The sequence below is a fragment of the Rhinatrema bivittatum genome, chromosome 9 (assembly GCF_901001135.1).
Source record: "Rhinatrema bivittatum chromosome 9, aRhiBiv1.1, whole genome shotgun sequence".
Classification (NCBI taxonomy): domain Eukaryota; kingdom Metazoa; phylum Chordata; class Amphibia; order Gymnophiona; family Rhinatrematidae; genus Rhinatrema; species Rhinatrema bivittatum.
In genome coordinates, this window is record NC_042623.1 from 63,307,113 (window position 1) to 63,323,817 (window position 16,705).

Sequence of the window (16,705 nt, forward strand, 5' to 3'; positions counted from 1 at the left end):
GAAGGGTCCATCAAGCCCAGCATCCTGTTTCCAACAGAGGCCAAACCAGGCCACAAGAACCTGGCAATTACCCAAACACTGAAAGCCACTATGCTTTCTGTATCTTGGAAAAGACTTTCCATTCCACAACTGTAAGAATATGAGAAAAAGAAAGAACAAACGCTAAACAGATAAATACATCTGTAAATAAATTCAAATACATATATTTAAAAAATCTATGGTCAACACCAGTGCAGTTTAAATTCAATATTTGTCTACTAATAGGCAAAGATTTTTCAGTTGCCATTGCAGTTTGCAATTCAACAGCAAGTGGGAGGAAGAACATAAAAAGCACTAAGACTAATTTTACTGATAATCACAGCTGACTAAACATGCTATAATAAAATTCAGTAGTTCAGGCTTTTCATCTTTGAGTAGTAAAACTGACAAGCATTAACACAGCTGCAGTCTGTAATATATTAATAAATACAACAAACCTGTGTATTCTTCATAACATTCACATGAGTAGCCTCCTTCTCGGCTGCGACAAAGACCATTCCTGCCACAAGGATTGGAGTAGCATAGGTCGATCTCTGTTTCACAGTAGTCACCTGTAAATCCAGGAGGGCACCTGCACCTCAAACCATTGATGGGATGAATGGGTCGAAACAGAACTGTGTTTGAACTAATGAAAGGAGCTGAGCTGTCAAATTTTAAAACTGATACACACTTCATATAGTTCTCACAAGGCTCTCTCAAACAGATATTATCATCAAATGGCAGGACACGTTGAGTGGAAATCATAGTTAGCAGAGTTCTGTTGAGATAAATTTGCTCCTGGAGATCTTCAGAATGGAAGAACTTGTTTCGTACTCCACCAGGAAGCAAAGCAGAGAAAGTAACATTTAAGATATTGGAACTGACATCCGTGTCGTTTTGAATGTTGAAAACAAAAATACCATCTTTAGTAGTAGACAACACTGTTGCCACACCTTCCACAAAGAGCGAGAGGAGAGGGGAGAGGAACTTCTCCTGGGACATGTTTTCCAGTCGAACAGTGATGCTGTTGGTCAACATATCATCAGTAATGATGGTCACACGAAGTGTGCAGTACGCAGTCACACTGTGAATGCCGTCTACAAGTAAAGATGAAAAAAAAAACAAGGTCAGTCCAGTACAACCAAACAATAACTACTGACTTTAATTCTTCTCAGCACTTAATCTTACACTAAACTCAAAACCTCTTATATGCGTTTGTTGAGTGCCTTGTCTGCCCGTCTTGACTAGATTGTGAGCTCCAAAAAGTAGGGCTTCTCTTATGTCTCTGTATAGTGCTGTGTACATCTTGCACACACTACAAAAATTATAATAACCAATTCTGAAAGCAAATGAAGAAGTTTTCTCAATCAAGAAAGCCATTTATTTTACTGGATACAAGAGAAATTCAAAATACTTTGTTGGTTTTTTGGGGGTTTTTTTTTTTTTTTTTTAAAGACATTGCATCTTTATATGTGCTTGCCATACAAATTAGTGCTTTCGTTATTTAAAGAGTGAAAGCATTTTCATTTTTGAAGATCATGTAACTAAAGTTAAAGAATCCAGTAAGATTCTGCTGAAAAAGCTAGAAGTGTCACAATTATAAAGTACCTGTGGACATTTGTATCTGCTGTGTGTGTGGATACTTTCTCCATGGAAAATAATACAATTTACCCATATAAATGGCTTTGAAAACTGTCCTCTATATGACTAAACTATATTGTAAAAACAACTGAGAAACCAGTCTAACAAAATATTTAAGACACTTATATAGTATAACTCATAAGGTTCCAGTTTATAAAAACAATAAACTCCTTTTACAAGTAGCAGTCCTCATGCGGATAAGAAGCAGCTCTCAGTGAGAGAAAGCTGAACCTTTAAGAAGTGCAAACTTCACAAGAGGAGCCAACAGAAAGTCCGCACATAAAGAACTTACCCAAATTAGTATAAAAGCAAGCATGTTAGCTGCATCTAAGCAAAGTCCTGTGTGTTTTGCTATGCAAATGCTAATTAGCATTTTAAAGGATCTATGCTCTTTACATTCATGGAAAGTGTAAATTGTCATGCCACACAGCAGAGCTGGCTTAAACTCACAACAGAGACAGAATCCCCTCACTAATGCAACTGCACACACTTCTTTTATGGGGAGGGGCGAGCAGTATCCTCCTGTTCCTTCAGGCTTTCAGCTCAAACAGAACCAGCTTCCATTGTGTTACAGTGCCATAAGCCTTCGCTCGCTACCCAGAAGATTCACCCCCATCCCCCGCCATTTTATACACTTAGGAAGTCACTACAGCAACTGGCTCCTGGGTTTTGGAGGGTGCCGAGGTGCTTGGGCATCACAGGCCCTAAGTCAGACCACCAGATGCGGCTGAGACAAACATTCCCTCAAATCTTTGAAAGACCTTGTGTACAAAAATCTTCTGCGCAACCTTTTATAAACCAAATTCAAATCTGTGCACTACGAGTCAGTATAATGAAAATATCATCGTGATTTCTTGTGCACGCTATACTTAGCTGTGTGTGGGGGGGTTGAGCTCTGTGCGTGTGCACATGCGCGTAGCTTAGAGGGAACAGCGACTGGGACACCCTCTACCCAGGGACTTAACACTGCCTCTGCCCTTCCAGGGAGTGAAAGAACTGAGAATCTAACTCAGATCCCTCTACATGGCAATGAATAGCGCTGCCACTGAACTATCATGCTGGCCCAAACAAACATTTTTCTTACTTTTAAATTAGATTCACAAGTTCCGCATCACTTCTGACAATCTACCACATCAAGCTAATACAATGGTTCCAGGTAAAATGCATTCCCCAAATATAAAAAGCTTGAAAGAATAAATGTCTCCCACAATGGCTGAATGGTGGTGTGAAAGAGCCTAGTAAATCCAAAAGGCATCTTTAAAAAATGCAAAGCAGGACCTAATGAAGAAAATAGGATGGGGCAAGTTAGACATAAAAATCTAATAAAACAGTCCAAAAGAGAATTTGAGAGACTTTCCAAAGGGGCAGAAACTAACCATAAAAGCTTTCTCAAGGGCATTAAAAACAGGAAACTTGCAGGGAAATTAGTTAGGCCATTAGATGACCAGGGAAAAAAGGAGGACTGAGAGAGGATAAAGCTGTATCAGAAATACTAAATAAATTCTTTACTTCAGTCTTTACTGTGAAGGATGTTGGGTACATACCAATTTTGCAACCCCACTTTCTAGGTGATGATTAAAAACATAAGAAATGCCTTACTGAGTCAGACCAAAAGTAAATCAAGCACTAACATCCTGTCTCAGACATTGGCCAATCCAGGCCACAAGTACCCAAGTAAGATTCCAAAAAAAATAAGTCAATTTCTTCTTGTTCAAAACAAGGATAAACAGTGGCTTCCCCAAATTTATATGGTTAATAGTGGTTTATAGACTTTTCCTCCAGGATCTTGTCTAAACTATTTTTAAACCCAGCTTTTCTAACTGCTTTCACCACATCCTCTGACAACAATTCCACAGTTTATTATGTACTGAACACAAAAATGCTTTCTCTGGTTTGTTTTAAAAGTGCTACACATTAGCTAATGGATTGTCCCCTTGTCCAAGTACTATTGGAAAGGGTAAATAACTGTTCCTTATACTGTATACTCATTCCACACCACTCATGCAGACTGATGCAATAAGACGTGCATAAAAATGTGCCTCCAAACTGGATACCCATTTTTTTTAATGCGCGCACAGACCTCTCTTGGGCGCTCGATGCTATATTTAAATGAGCTGGGATGCGCTAGAGAGAAATTGTGTGTCCCTAGTGCCCAGGAGACGTGGCTGTGTGCTTATTGCTATAGGCGCTCAATACGAACTATAGGGATCACAAGATCCAATAAACACCAACTAAAGAATTAACGAAATGTATCCATTATTTAAAGAAGAAAAAAAAACAACTTTTCTGGGTGCGCAACATACACGCACAATAGCAAGGGGCAAAATCATCCTAGAGTGTGAATATTGTGCATCCAGATTTTTTTTTTTTATTTTTTTTTTAATAAATCGATCCTTTTCATTAATTATTTAGTAGATCTACTGTTCTCTGTGGTTCCTCCTCTGTCGGTGCAATGAATGGGAAGTATGCTTCTTAAAGTTTTATAAGCATTTAAAAATAATTTAAAAAAAAATATCCTCCCATTTTCAGACTGATGATTATCGATGCCCTTTCAGCGGTGCATTTTGAATATTGCATTCAGTTCTGGTCATCCCCATCTCAAAAAAAAAAAAAAAGTGAAACTAGAAACGGCACAGAGAAAGGCAATAAAAATGATAAATGGAATGGAATGGCTTCCTTATAAAGATTAGGGCTCTTCAGCAGCAGATTTGAAACAAATTGGAGAAAGTATTTTTTCACTCAACATACAATTAAGCTATAGAATTTGTTGCCACAGGATGCGATGAAGGTATCTAGCATAGCTGGGTTTAAAAAGGGTTTGCATAGGTTCCTGAAAGAAAAGTACATAAACATTAGCCAGGTAGGTGTGGAGAAAGCCACTGCTTATCCCTGAGATGGAGCAACAAGAAATAAATCTACTCTTTAGGATCTGCCAATACTTCTAAGAGATTTGGACTGATCACTGACTGAGATAGGATGCTGGGCTTGACAGATCCTTAGTCTGACCCAGCATGGTACTTATTTTCTTATACTCTCAAAACCGGTCTTTCAGGCAGACAAACAGGTTTGGCTTTTCAGAGAAGCCAAAATGTACAAATTAGCCTGGTTTTCAGGCCAAATGTATGCAGCTGTATCTCATGAATACTCGCAGTGGATATTCTCAAATCCAGACCTGTTTGGGGCACTCTCAAGCATCCAAAAAAAAAAAAAAAAAAGAATCTAACAAATCCTCTCCCCCCATCCTCACCTCTGAAAAGGTTATTTTACAAAAAACATTATATAGATCATTATACGCTTAGGAGGAAATGGTATCTGTCTGTCTACAGCAGAGGACCAGAAGACTCCAGAGGACTCTGCGAGCTGTCTAGGCTTTAGCTTCCACATTTTCCAGAAGCAGAGAACTAGAAGGCTCGTTTGAATACTTCTCCCCCAGCAGAGGACACTGCGAGCCATCTAGGTTTGAGCTTTCACAATCCCTGTAACCTTACTTAGCAGCAGAGGACCAGAAGGCTCATCTGCATACTTTTCCTAGCAGCTCCAGCAGAGGAATCTAGGCTCCAGCTCCCACAGCCCTGCTTCCACACCCCCCCCCCCTTTCTTTCAGCAGAAGAGGATCGGAAGGCATTGCGCCAAAACACCACTTCCTATAAATTTTCAACAGATGCATTTCATACCATAACAGGGAATTAGTTCAAAACAAGGGTCAATATGGTATGTAACCAGGTGGTCACTGGAAGATCACGGACAGAAAATAAAAAAGAAACCAATAGATTACAAATACTTTAGATTAGTTTGAAGATCTCTACTCCCTTAGAAATTTGAAATTGCTAACAACTCAATAAAATTAAGATGCAGACAGTCATCCAGCAGTGAGAGAGGGGCTATCCAGGCTTTTGCCCTGACTGCCACATGCCTGATTACCTACCACACAGGGAAAAGAGCTCCTAGCCCTCAGAGAACAAAGCTGATATCTGGAGGCTAGAGTGGCTGGGGCGCGTGGTGGTGGTGGGAGTGGGGTACACTGTGCTGTGGCTGGAGGAAGGCGACAGCCTGGAGAGGACAGGCTATGCTGGGGCTGGAGGTAGGAAGGGCAATAAATAAGAGCCTCCAGAGAACCTCTATTGGGTGGTTGTGCTACAGCTGGGGCTGGGAAATGTAGCCAGGGCAGGGCCTATGGGGGGGGGGGGGGGGAGGTCAGGCTTTGATAGGACTAAGGAGGCTGTATTAGGGCTTGAAGTAGGAAAGCAGTCTATGCCAGGGCTGGGGGAAGGGCAACTCATAGAGGCCTTTGGGGAATTTCCACAGGTGTTAGCTAGCGTATGTGTACTGTTTGAAAGATGCCTTAGTTTTCTAACTCAGTGTTTCCCAACCAGTGTGCCTTCAGACTTGATCAGGTGTGCCACAGAAAAGTCACCAATGTCTGATGCTCAGGTCCACACCAGCACCCGGGCACTGCTCTCAGCACCTCACAGCAACAAGCAATAGGGTAGTGGCTCTTAAATATGCAAGAGTTCCTTTCTGAGAAGATGTATAATCATGCAAGCCTCTTCTTCTAGCTACAGCATGAGCTCTAGCGTGTAGTAATTAATGGCATGAATAACTGGGCCTGCTATGTGCAGTGCACACATTGCATACACCATTTTCTCATCTTCCTGCTCTTCAGCTGCCTTCTTTTGAGTCCTTTCACCCTCTGCCTAACCGACAGGCTGCGTGAGACGGGGACCTCATGCACTGAACACTGGATGGGTCTCACTCTGAGTGCTGGGAGCAGCACAGTGGAGCAGTTCTGGCAGTCACATGTAGCAGTCAAGGTAAGTAACTGAGTCACCTTCCCACACCACACCGGCGTCTCCCTTTTCCTAAATTTGTATACAGAGGGAGATTGTTTGTTGTGATGGGTTCCTGTATTTCTCCATTCTCTCTCTACTTTTGTATTAAAATTTGAAAGAGAGACTGCTTGGGCTTTCAGTGCTAGCTCTTCTTTTAGCCATATGAGTTCTCTCTATGTCCACACTGCCTATTCCATGGAGGATGGTATGCCACACAACAGTTGTGTTAATAGTACCTTGGCTTGAAATGCTTGAGAAACACTGTTCTATCAAACTAATCTAACACGTCTACCTAAAATCCCTAATTCACAAGGCTCCATATCCAGCTTCCCTTGATTCATAATTCGACTCGTTATCTCCACCTTAGCATTATTCCCATCTGCTACCATGTTTTCTCCTTCCAGCTCTGAGATTCAGAGACCTTCTATTCAACCATATATGCTCCTTTACACCTTCAAAAAAATGATTGAAGCTTCATCTTCTTCCCTTACATTCTCGAGAGCTAACATACCTCAAAACCTGCCTCCACCCCTTTTTCATGCTGATACATAATTTGACAAGTTCTTATTTACACTATGTAGTTAGTTACTACATAATCTGTGTTGTCCCTTGGACAAAGGTGCCTTATAAATCTACCAATAATAATATTATTAACATGGGAAATTTGACAATGAAGAACAGAGACCTATAATTAATGATGTAAAAATCATTTGCTGTTTCAGAATAAAAACATAGCCATATTGGTCACTTATCTCAAAACGTAGGATGCCTTTAACTGAACTAACATATGCTTTGTTATATGCTCGGCAAGATGTGCATAGTATTTCAGAATGTATGCTGAACTGAAACACCATAGCACTAACTCAAACCTATGATTACTCTTGGCAATGCACTGTGTGTATAAACTTCCATAAAGATGCTGAATAAGGAATACAGAAACTGGCAAGAAGGTATAACATATTGTATTTTGTTTTCTTATGCAGTCTCTTGAGTTATGGGGAGGAGTTGATGTTGCATACTCAGTTCCAACAACATTGCTAGCATAGAAGGGCAAGCTGGAAAATGGGAGCCTCACTTGTCATCTGTTGAAAGAGATAGCAAATGTTGCTTACCTGATGTAACAGGTGTTCTCACAGGACAGCAGGATGTTAGTCCTCACAAATGGGTGACATCGAGGATGGAGCCCACCACGGAAAACTTCTGTCAAAGTTTAACAGAACTTTGACTGGCCCCCTACTGGGCATGCCCAGCAAGGCACTGACCCTGCAGCCAGCAGGGGTCTCCCTTCAGTCTGATTTTCAAAGCTACAGGCAGTGCCTAAAAAAGTAAAATTAAAACGAACCCAACACCGCGGGGTGGCGGGCGGGTTTTGTGAGGACTAACATCCTGCTGTCCTGTGAGAACACCTGTTACATCAGGTAAGCAACATTTGCTTTCTCACAGGACAAGCAGGATGGTTGTCCTCACAAATGGGTGAGTACCGAGCTGAGGATGTCCTGACTTGCACCAAATGCACCCAAGGATGTGCAACAGGCACAACAACTGGGGTGGAATTTGGTAAAGGGCATCCGCACCCAACCGGGAAGGTGGAAGGGTGTTGGTACATCATGTTGGAAAAAGGTTACGCAAGACAGATTGGCCGAAGATGGAGTCCTGTCTTCCAGCTTTGTCCAAACAATAGCGGGCTGCAAAGGTATGGAGAGAACTCCAGGTTGCAGCCCTACAGATGTCAGGAAGCGGCACCGATCGAAGGTGTGCTACCGAAGTCGCCATGGCCCTCACAGAGTGTGCTTTTACACGGTCTTGAAAGGAATGCCAGCTTGCTGATAGCAAAAGAAATGCAGTCCGCCAACCAGGAGGAAAGAGTCTGCTTACCCACAGGTTGTCCTAACTTGTTAGGATGGAAAGAGACAAACAATTGAGTGCTCTTCCTGTGTGGAACTGTACGGTCTAGATAATAAGCTAGAGCTCGTTTGCAGTCTAGGGTATGCAGAGTCTGTTCCCCGGAGTTGGAGTGGGGCCTGGGAAAAAAGATAGGTAGTATGATGGATTGATTGATATGAAACTCAGAAACTACCTTAGGTAAAAATTTAGGGTGAGTGCGGAGTACCGCCCTGTCTTGCAGGAGCTTAGTGTAAGGCGGATAGGTAACTAGGGCCTGTAACTCACTAACCCTGCGAGCTGAAGTGATAGCCAAAAGGAATAACACTTTCCATGTGAGATATTTAAGATCACAGGAGTGCAAAGGTTCGAAAGGTGGTTTCATTAGACGACCAAGAACCAGATTAAGGTCCCAAGATGGGGCCGGAGGACGTAAGGGTGGCTTCAGATGGAGCAAGCCTTTAAGAAAGCGTGTTACCAGGGGTTGTACTGAAATAGGGACACCCTCTATACCTTTATGGAAAGCGGCTACCGCACTGACATGCATCCTAATGGAAGAGGTTTTAAGACCTGATTCCGATAGATGCCATAAATAGTCCAAGAACTTAGAGATTGGACAGGAAAGGGGATCAAGGGACTGAGAAGTGCACCATGATGTGTACCTTTTCCATTTATAGGAATAGGATCTTCTGGTGGAGGGCTTTCGTGAAGCTATCAAGACACGAGAAACCGAATCCGAAAGGTTAAAAGGCTGAAGGACTAACCTTTCAACATCCATGCCGTCAGGGACAAGGCCTGGAGGTTGGGATGGAGGAGGCATCTGTCGTTTTGTGTGAGCAGATGCGGATCCATTCCCAGAGGGATGTGCCTGCGGATGGAGAGATCCTGGAGTATGGGAAACCACACCTGGCGTGGCCAGTGGGGTGCTATCAGGATCATGGTTTCCTCCGTCCTGGCGGAAGGCTTCACGAGAGTCCTTGACAGAAGAGGAAGTGGAGGGAATGCATAGAGCAGACCTGTCGTCTCCACTTGAGGGAGAAGGCATCCCTCGGCCGAGAGTGCTGGCTTCGAATGAGGAGAGCAGTAATCGTCCACTTTGTGGTTCTGAGGGGACGCAAAGAGGTCTATGCGGGGAGAACCCCACTTGTGAAACAGAGAGGTCGCTATCAGAGGGTCGAGTGACCACTCGTGCGGTTGGAAGACACGGCTCAGCTGGTCTGCCAATACATTGTCTACTCCCGGCAGGTAAGTGGCCCTGAGGTACATGGAGTGGGAGAGGGCTTCTGCCCAAATCTGCGCAGCTTCCTGACACAGAAGGAAGGAGCCTGTGCCTCCTTGCTTGTTTATGTACCACATGGCCACTTGGTTGTCTGTTTGGATTAAGATTATCTGATTCAATAGATGATCTTTGAAAGTTCTGAGCGCGTAGCGGATTGCCCGAAGTTCCAAGAAATTTATCTGGTGTTCGGCTTCCTCTGGTGACCATAACCCTTGGGTTTGGAAATCGTCCACATGGGCTCCCCAACCGATGTGGGAAGCGTCGGTGGTTAGGATTACTTGCGGATCTGGTAGGAGAAAAGGTAAGCCCTGAAGGAGGTTGACTTGAGTCGTCCACCAGGTTAAAGACAGGCGTAGCGCTTGTGTAACTGTGACTATGGAGGACAGAGGCTGAAAAGCTTGAATCCATTGGTGTCGCAGAGTCCATTGTGTTACTCTCATGGCTAGTCGGGTCATGGGAGTGACTTGAACCGAGGATGCCATGTGTCCTAGGAGAATGAGGAATTGGCGAGCCGTGGCAGTGTTTTGAGACTGGAGCTGGCGAGCTAGGGACATGAGAGTTTGGACCCGTTGAAGCGGAAGGTAGGCCTTTGCCTGTAAAGTGTCCAAGTCTGCTCCAATGAAGGATAAGGTTTATTTATTTATTTTATTTATTTAATTTTATATACCGACAGCCGTTTGCACATCGTGCCGGTTTACAAGTAACTTACAACCATAAGATATATAGGCAGAAGCCTTTACAAGTAACAGTATGTAACATAAATGCAGTAACAGAGCAAGAAACTAATGCAGTAACAGAGCAAGAAACTAAATAACTTAGGGAGGGAGGGGTAGGGGTAGTCATGACAAAGGGGGGGGGGGGGGGGGGAGGGTGAAAACAGACACAAGGGGATAAGATATGTACAAGGGATTCAAGCAATAAATTGATATGTATAATGGTTTTATACAAAGTTGTATAGACGTGAAAACAAAAGTCATTGGGGTGAGGTGATAAGTGTGACTTGGGACTTGGGACTAAGCAAGATTTCTCGTAATTGACAAGAAACCCTAAGGAAAGGAGTGTGTGAATTGTCAATTTTAGGGAGGATTGAGCAATCTGAGGGGTGGAGGCCCTGATTAGCCAATCGTCCAGGTAGGGGTAGACGTGGACACCTTCCTTCCTGAGGAATGCTGCTACCACTACGAGGCATTTGGTAAAGACTCGTGGAGCAGATGCCAGACCGAAAGGTAGTACCCGGTATTGATAATGGTCGTGGCCTACCAGAAAACGCAGATACTTGCGATGGGATTGTGTGATCGCAATGTGGGTATAAGCGTCCTTGAGGTCGAGAGAACACAGCCAATCCCCCTTTTGCAGCAGAGGGAGCAGCGCGCCCAGGGTTACCATCTTGAACTTTTCTTTTTGATGAAGGTACTTGTTGAGGGCCGAAGGTCCAAAATGGGACGTAGCCCCCCCTGATTTCTTTGGGTATTAGCAAGTACCTGGAGTAGAATCCCTTCCCTCGTTGAGAGGGAGGGACCGGTTCTATAGCATTTGAGTGCAGCAGAAGAAGGGATACTTCCTGTTGTATTGAGTCAAATGGCTGGTTAGACTCCACGCTTGAAGAGGCGGGGAGTCCTGCCAGGAAGAAGTTATGAAGCTTGAGGTGGTAACCCCTGTGCGATAAATTGCTAGCACCCACTGATCTGAGGTGATCTGTATCCAGCGTTGTGTAAAAAGTGGTACAGTGACCCCCCACAGGGATGTCTGGAAGCGGGATCTGGCATGGGCTCTGTACAGGGAAGTCAAAGACCCGCCGCAGGCCCAGGAGGTGGGGCTACAGCAGGTCTTTGTTTTCTAGGCTGGCGTGGCTGAGGTCTGTTGGAGGACCGTGCAGGACGTGGCCTAGCCGATGGAGGATAGGTAACGACGTGGGCCGAAAGAACGACTTTTTAGAGTCCTACTTAGGTGGTTGTTTGGAGGGACACCTCAGATGGAACAGAAGAGAGTTGTTTCAATGTCTCGTGATGATCTTTTTAATTTCTGCCACAATTTGCTGAATTTGTTCTCCAAACAAAATTGTCCCCTAAACAGGGTAAATCAGCTAGACGATCCTGGACCTCTGGGCGGAAGGTTGGATGACTTTAACCAAGCCCAACGTCTGGCTGAGATGGCAGTGGCTGAAACTTTTGTGGAAGCATCGAAGATGTCGTAGGCTGTTCTGATTTCGTGCTTTCCTGCCTCAAATCCTTTGTGAAGAAGGGCTTGAAGCTGTGGCTGGTATTGGTCGGCAACGTGTCAGCGTAATCCTGCATCTGTTTTAAGGATGGCTCTGTTATATTGAGTCATGTAGAGTTGATATGAAGCTATGCGTGAAATCAACATAGCTCCATGATACACTTTCTGTCCCTCACTATCCAGGAATTTATTGTCCTTGATAGGTGGAGTGGAAGAGTGCGGCTTCAGACGCTTGGCCTTCTTTTGCGCGGACTCAACCACAACAGAGCGATGATCCAGTTGAGGCTTCTGAAATCTGGTGCTGACTGGACAAGATATGTGGAGTCAGCTTCTTGTTAACTGGTGACACAGATGAAGGAGATTCCCAGTTTTCTTTAAAAAGATCCAGAAACACCTGGTGAATGGGGGATGGAAGCGATGATTTAGGAGCATCCAGAAATTGGAGCAGTTCCATCATCTGGTTGTCTGTCATCGGTCTTCAGATTGTAGTTGAAAGGTTACAACTCTGACATCTCCTTCACAAAATTAATAAAAGAGAGATCCTCAGGAGGAGATCGTTTTCTACTCTCTGTAGGAGATGGCTGGGTGTGAAGGTAAATCTGTGTCAGAAGATGTATCATCACCCCAGGTATCGTATGGATCATGTGGGGCTTGAAGCCCTGAAGGACCTGGTTGAGGATCCGAAGGCATCGAAGTGAATCTTGATGGAATCGGTGCTGTAGGCGGAACTGGGTGGCATCGAGGGCTTCGGCGCGCCGATGGAATCAGTGCCGGTCTTGGAATCGATGGAGCCGAAGGATAGACGGTGGAGAGATATGCGAAGGCACCGATGGGACCACCCCGGACGGGGGAGGGGGGAATCAGGAACGGTGTTTCTCCTGCCGAAGAGGATCCTGTCGGAGACGGTTGGTGTTGTTGTCGGTGCTACTGGAAATCACCGATGGACGGGCCGTCATAAGTGCGTCCATGCGGCGCAGTAGTAGCGGTGTTGCTTAGAGCGTCCACCAAAGGCTCGGTGGGTCGGTCCCTCCTCGGTGGCGGAGTCGATGCCGGGGTCGGTGCCGGATGGCGGTGCCGGAGAATCGGTGCCGGAGGACGGTGCCGGTGGAGGTTGGAACTTTTGCATCGCTTTCTCGATGGCCTCCTGGACCAGCCGGTTCCAGTTCTGCCCGGAGACCAGGGGGGTAACGATACCCGGCTCGACGGGAGAGGGAGGCTGAGGCAGAGCCGGAGGGACCACCGTAACCGGTGGGATCACGGCTCCCACACCCCCCGAGAGGGTGAGGGTTCCTCGTGTGCCTGCGAACGAGACGTGGACGGTTGCCAGGTCTGACCGAGGCTTTTTAGTCGGTGGCTCGGCCTGTGCAGAGGTCGATGGCTGTGGCTCCTCGACGGGCCGGAGACTTGTGCCGTCGATGGCGATGCTGTCCTTCCGATCTCCTCGCCCCATCCGGGGAGGGGACAGGAGTCGACGGCGCGAGAGTCATCGATGGTGGACGGTCACCGGAGGGTTGACGGTGGTGGTGCAACTTCGACGGTGCCGGTTCCGATGACGTCGATGCTATCGATGGCGTTGGGGTGGGGGCATGGAAGAGGAGCCCCATCTTCTCCATCCTGGCTTTGCGACCCTTAGGTGTCATTAAGGCACAATTTGGTGCAAGTCAGGACATCATGCTCACTACCCAAACACAAACACAAACCCTATGGGGTGTCTGTGATTGACATAGTCCGGGTGCAATCCGGACAACGACGGAACCCCGTCGCCATGGCCTTGGGCCAAAATTTAGCCGCGGGATCGGTAAGTGCCAACAGGCCTCGAGGGCCAAAATCGACCGAAGTCGATGAAAAACGGCAAAAACTTACCGGACTCCGCGAAGTTGACGAAAATTCGTCGAAGGGAGACCCCTGAGGGGCAAATTTTCTTCGGAAAGAAAAAACCGAATTCCTGTCAGGAACGTGGTAAGAAGAGCTCCTTTCACCGCGTGGCAACTGCTGCGCGGAAAAAAGAAGATGCTGAGGGAGACCCCTGCTGGCTGCAGGGTCAGTGCCTTGCTGGGCATGCCCAGTAGGGGCCAGTCAAAGTTCTGTTAAACTTTGACAGAAGTTTTCCGTGGTGGGCTCCATCCTCGATGTCACCCATTTGTGAGGACAACCATCCTGCTTGTCCTGTGAGAAGGGTTATTTTCATGCTTAAAATTTATACGTGAGCTTGTACTTCAAACTCCTTTGAATGATTGTGACCTGATGTTTCTGAAAACACCAGACAGTGGGGGCATTGTCAGATGAAAGATCAGTGTATGTGATCAAGTGATGAGAATATTTAAAAAAAAAAAAAAAGAGTTGGGAAAATGAAAGGACTGAGAGGTTCAAACACTGCCTAACTCTTTCATATGGCCTTAGGTTAGTCACTATCTCTCTGGGCTACCATTTACCCAGCTGTAGTTGTATCACAATAACAGCATTCTCTCTTATTCTTTAGAATCCGTAAATCCTCAAGGTTTCAAAACACTGCCAAGCAGGTCATTCAAAGCACACTGCCTGCATGAATGTTTCTGAAATACTACAAAAGCAAATTACACTGGTTAAAATTCAATGAATAGCGCTAACTGAATAAAAAATTATTTTAGAACACACTTTTCTCTCAAGGAACAATGGCTACTAACAAGTACTTGTGTGACCTAATTTGTCATTCAAAGAGCCATATTATAACTATACACACAAATATGAGCAAACTGCTGGAAAGATTTCTGAAACTGCATCCACCCACAATGGCTTTATCTTGTGACTATCTGTTAATCATGTTTCGGGTTGTGTGCTCTGCCGACAGGAACATTTGATAGTTCTGCCACTGGACTTGCATGCAGAGCACTAATCTGAACAGACAAACACTATTTCCTGTTTCTACACCTGTCAACTTTGGAAGAGATTTTTTTTTCTCTTTTGCCATTTCATGTGTGGAACTTTAAACACCAAACAAAGCAGAAAAATATACACAAAATTAAGAGCTGAAAACTGGCAGCAGGATCATGCTAGCGCAAGGGATCTTATCTTACTGACCACAGATGCATATACCGCAATCTCAGCAGTGACCGGCTCCGTCAAAGTTTCTGCCTCTACATGAGCACATTCAGTCTCAATATCAGCAAATCAAAGTTGCTCATTAAAAGAGATAAGTACTTTTTAAATCATACATCATCACTTCATAATCAAACCTAAGCTATAATTAAGTGTGGACTCTTCTGAACCCTGAAAAGAGACGTGCGATTGCATATAAACAACTGCTGAACATATCTGAATGAAGTAACACAGATAAATCAATGTGGAAATTAGTGTTTAATACAGAAATATTTATGCCCTTGGTACTGTTCATAGAGTAATGGTGTGTAACAACAAAATAAATAAATAAATTCCTCCAGCACAGAAATGTACAAGTGGAAATGCTAAGGTGAAAATCAGTTTTTACTACACTACAAAGTAAGAACAATCTGGAATGGCCCTCTGAACAGAACTAGGTATGAAATATCCTAATTTTCAGTAATGCAACTAATCTGAATATCTATCTTTTCTGGAGTGTCACATGAACTCTTTTTCCATAATACACCAGTGGCATAATAAAGATAACTGGAATGACTGTATTGCACTAGTTAATTGAGGAGGCGAGGCTATAACATCGATCAGTGATTCTCAACCTTTTCTTGTTCAGGACGCACCTGACAGATGGTTCTCACATGCGTGACACACTGAACATGTGGCAGTCACAGGGCTAAATGTAAACATGCACTCTGCATCCACAGGAACCCCCTTGACCCCTAACAATGGGTGCAGAGCAGAACTAGGGCATTATCCATACAATTCACCATACAAAAAAGATATTCTGGTTCGGGTGACATGTCAGTAAAAGCAAAACAAACTCCCTCTACTACCAGGTGCATTAGCTCTTCTTATGAAAAGACAGTAATTTACCACCAATGCATGTCCTATTGAGAAAACACAATAAATAAGCGATACAAATGCCTACATGCTAATAAAATACCTCACCTTGGTCACACATACAGAACCGACCTTCACCAAGTACAGAAAGACCACAAATTATAAATATGGAGAAAAACTGGAATGGAAACCCAAAAAAAGCCACTCTGCATGTACTGCAAAACTGGAGAAATGGAAAAAAATATAATAAAACAAAGATATAATGTGTCAGAGATGAGGGTTAAATATCAAGAATTACAGATTCCCAAAGTCTCTCTTTTTCAAATTCAAACACATAAGAGAAATATAGTCCCAGGATCTGCAATAATGCACCCAAACTAATCTGCACAAAGTTACACCTGCATTATGGAACTCACTCAAACAGTAACAACCCTACTTATGAAAAGGCAGCACTGCTAATATTAAGCCAGGCCCAAAACACTAAAACACCTCCTATTAGGAAAACAGAATAAGCCCAGCTGCTATAGATCCCCACACAGAAATAACTGTAAAATTATATGTTACAACACAGCTAATGAACAGAACAACATCCAACAATTAAAAACTCAAAAATTATTAAAAATTGTTCAGACACATCACATAATATCCAACAATTAAAATGGAAGTCAATCAAGAAAAATAAATTTAAAAAGCCACCTTTATTTACCTTTGCCAGCAACTTTCCTACTCCTTTCCCCTCTCATACCAGTCACATCCCTTACCAGTCTCTCTCACACACACCAGTCGCCTTCCTGACCAATCTTTCTCTCTCCCTCACACATACACGTCACCTCCTGCCAGTCTCCCTCATATACACACACACACACCAGTCACCTCCCTGACCAGTCTCTCTTAATCACACAGATGATCT

At 44.3% G+C, this 16,705-nt stretch overlaps 1 protein-coding gene across 3 annotated transcripts in view; it reads right to left on the minus strand.

Annotated features, from left to right (window-relative positions):
• CELSR1 (cadherin EGF LAG seven-pass G-type receptor 1) overlaps positions 1–16,705 on the minus strand; it is a 564,861-nt gene that overhangs the window by 375,858 nt on the left and 172,298 nt on the right. For all 3 annotated transcript variants that reach the window (XM_029617243.1, XM_029617241.1, XM_029617244.1), the window contains exon 2: positions 477–1,115. In XM_029617243.1, the coding sequence (XP_029473103.1) occupies positions 477–1,115 (639 nt within the window). The remainder of the gene's footprint in view (positions 1–476; positions 1,116–16,705) is intronic.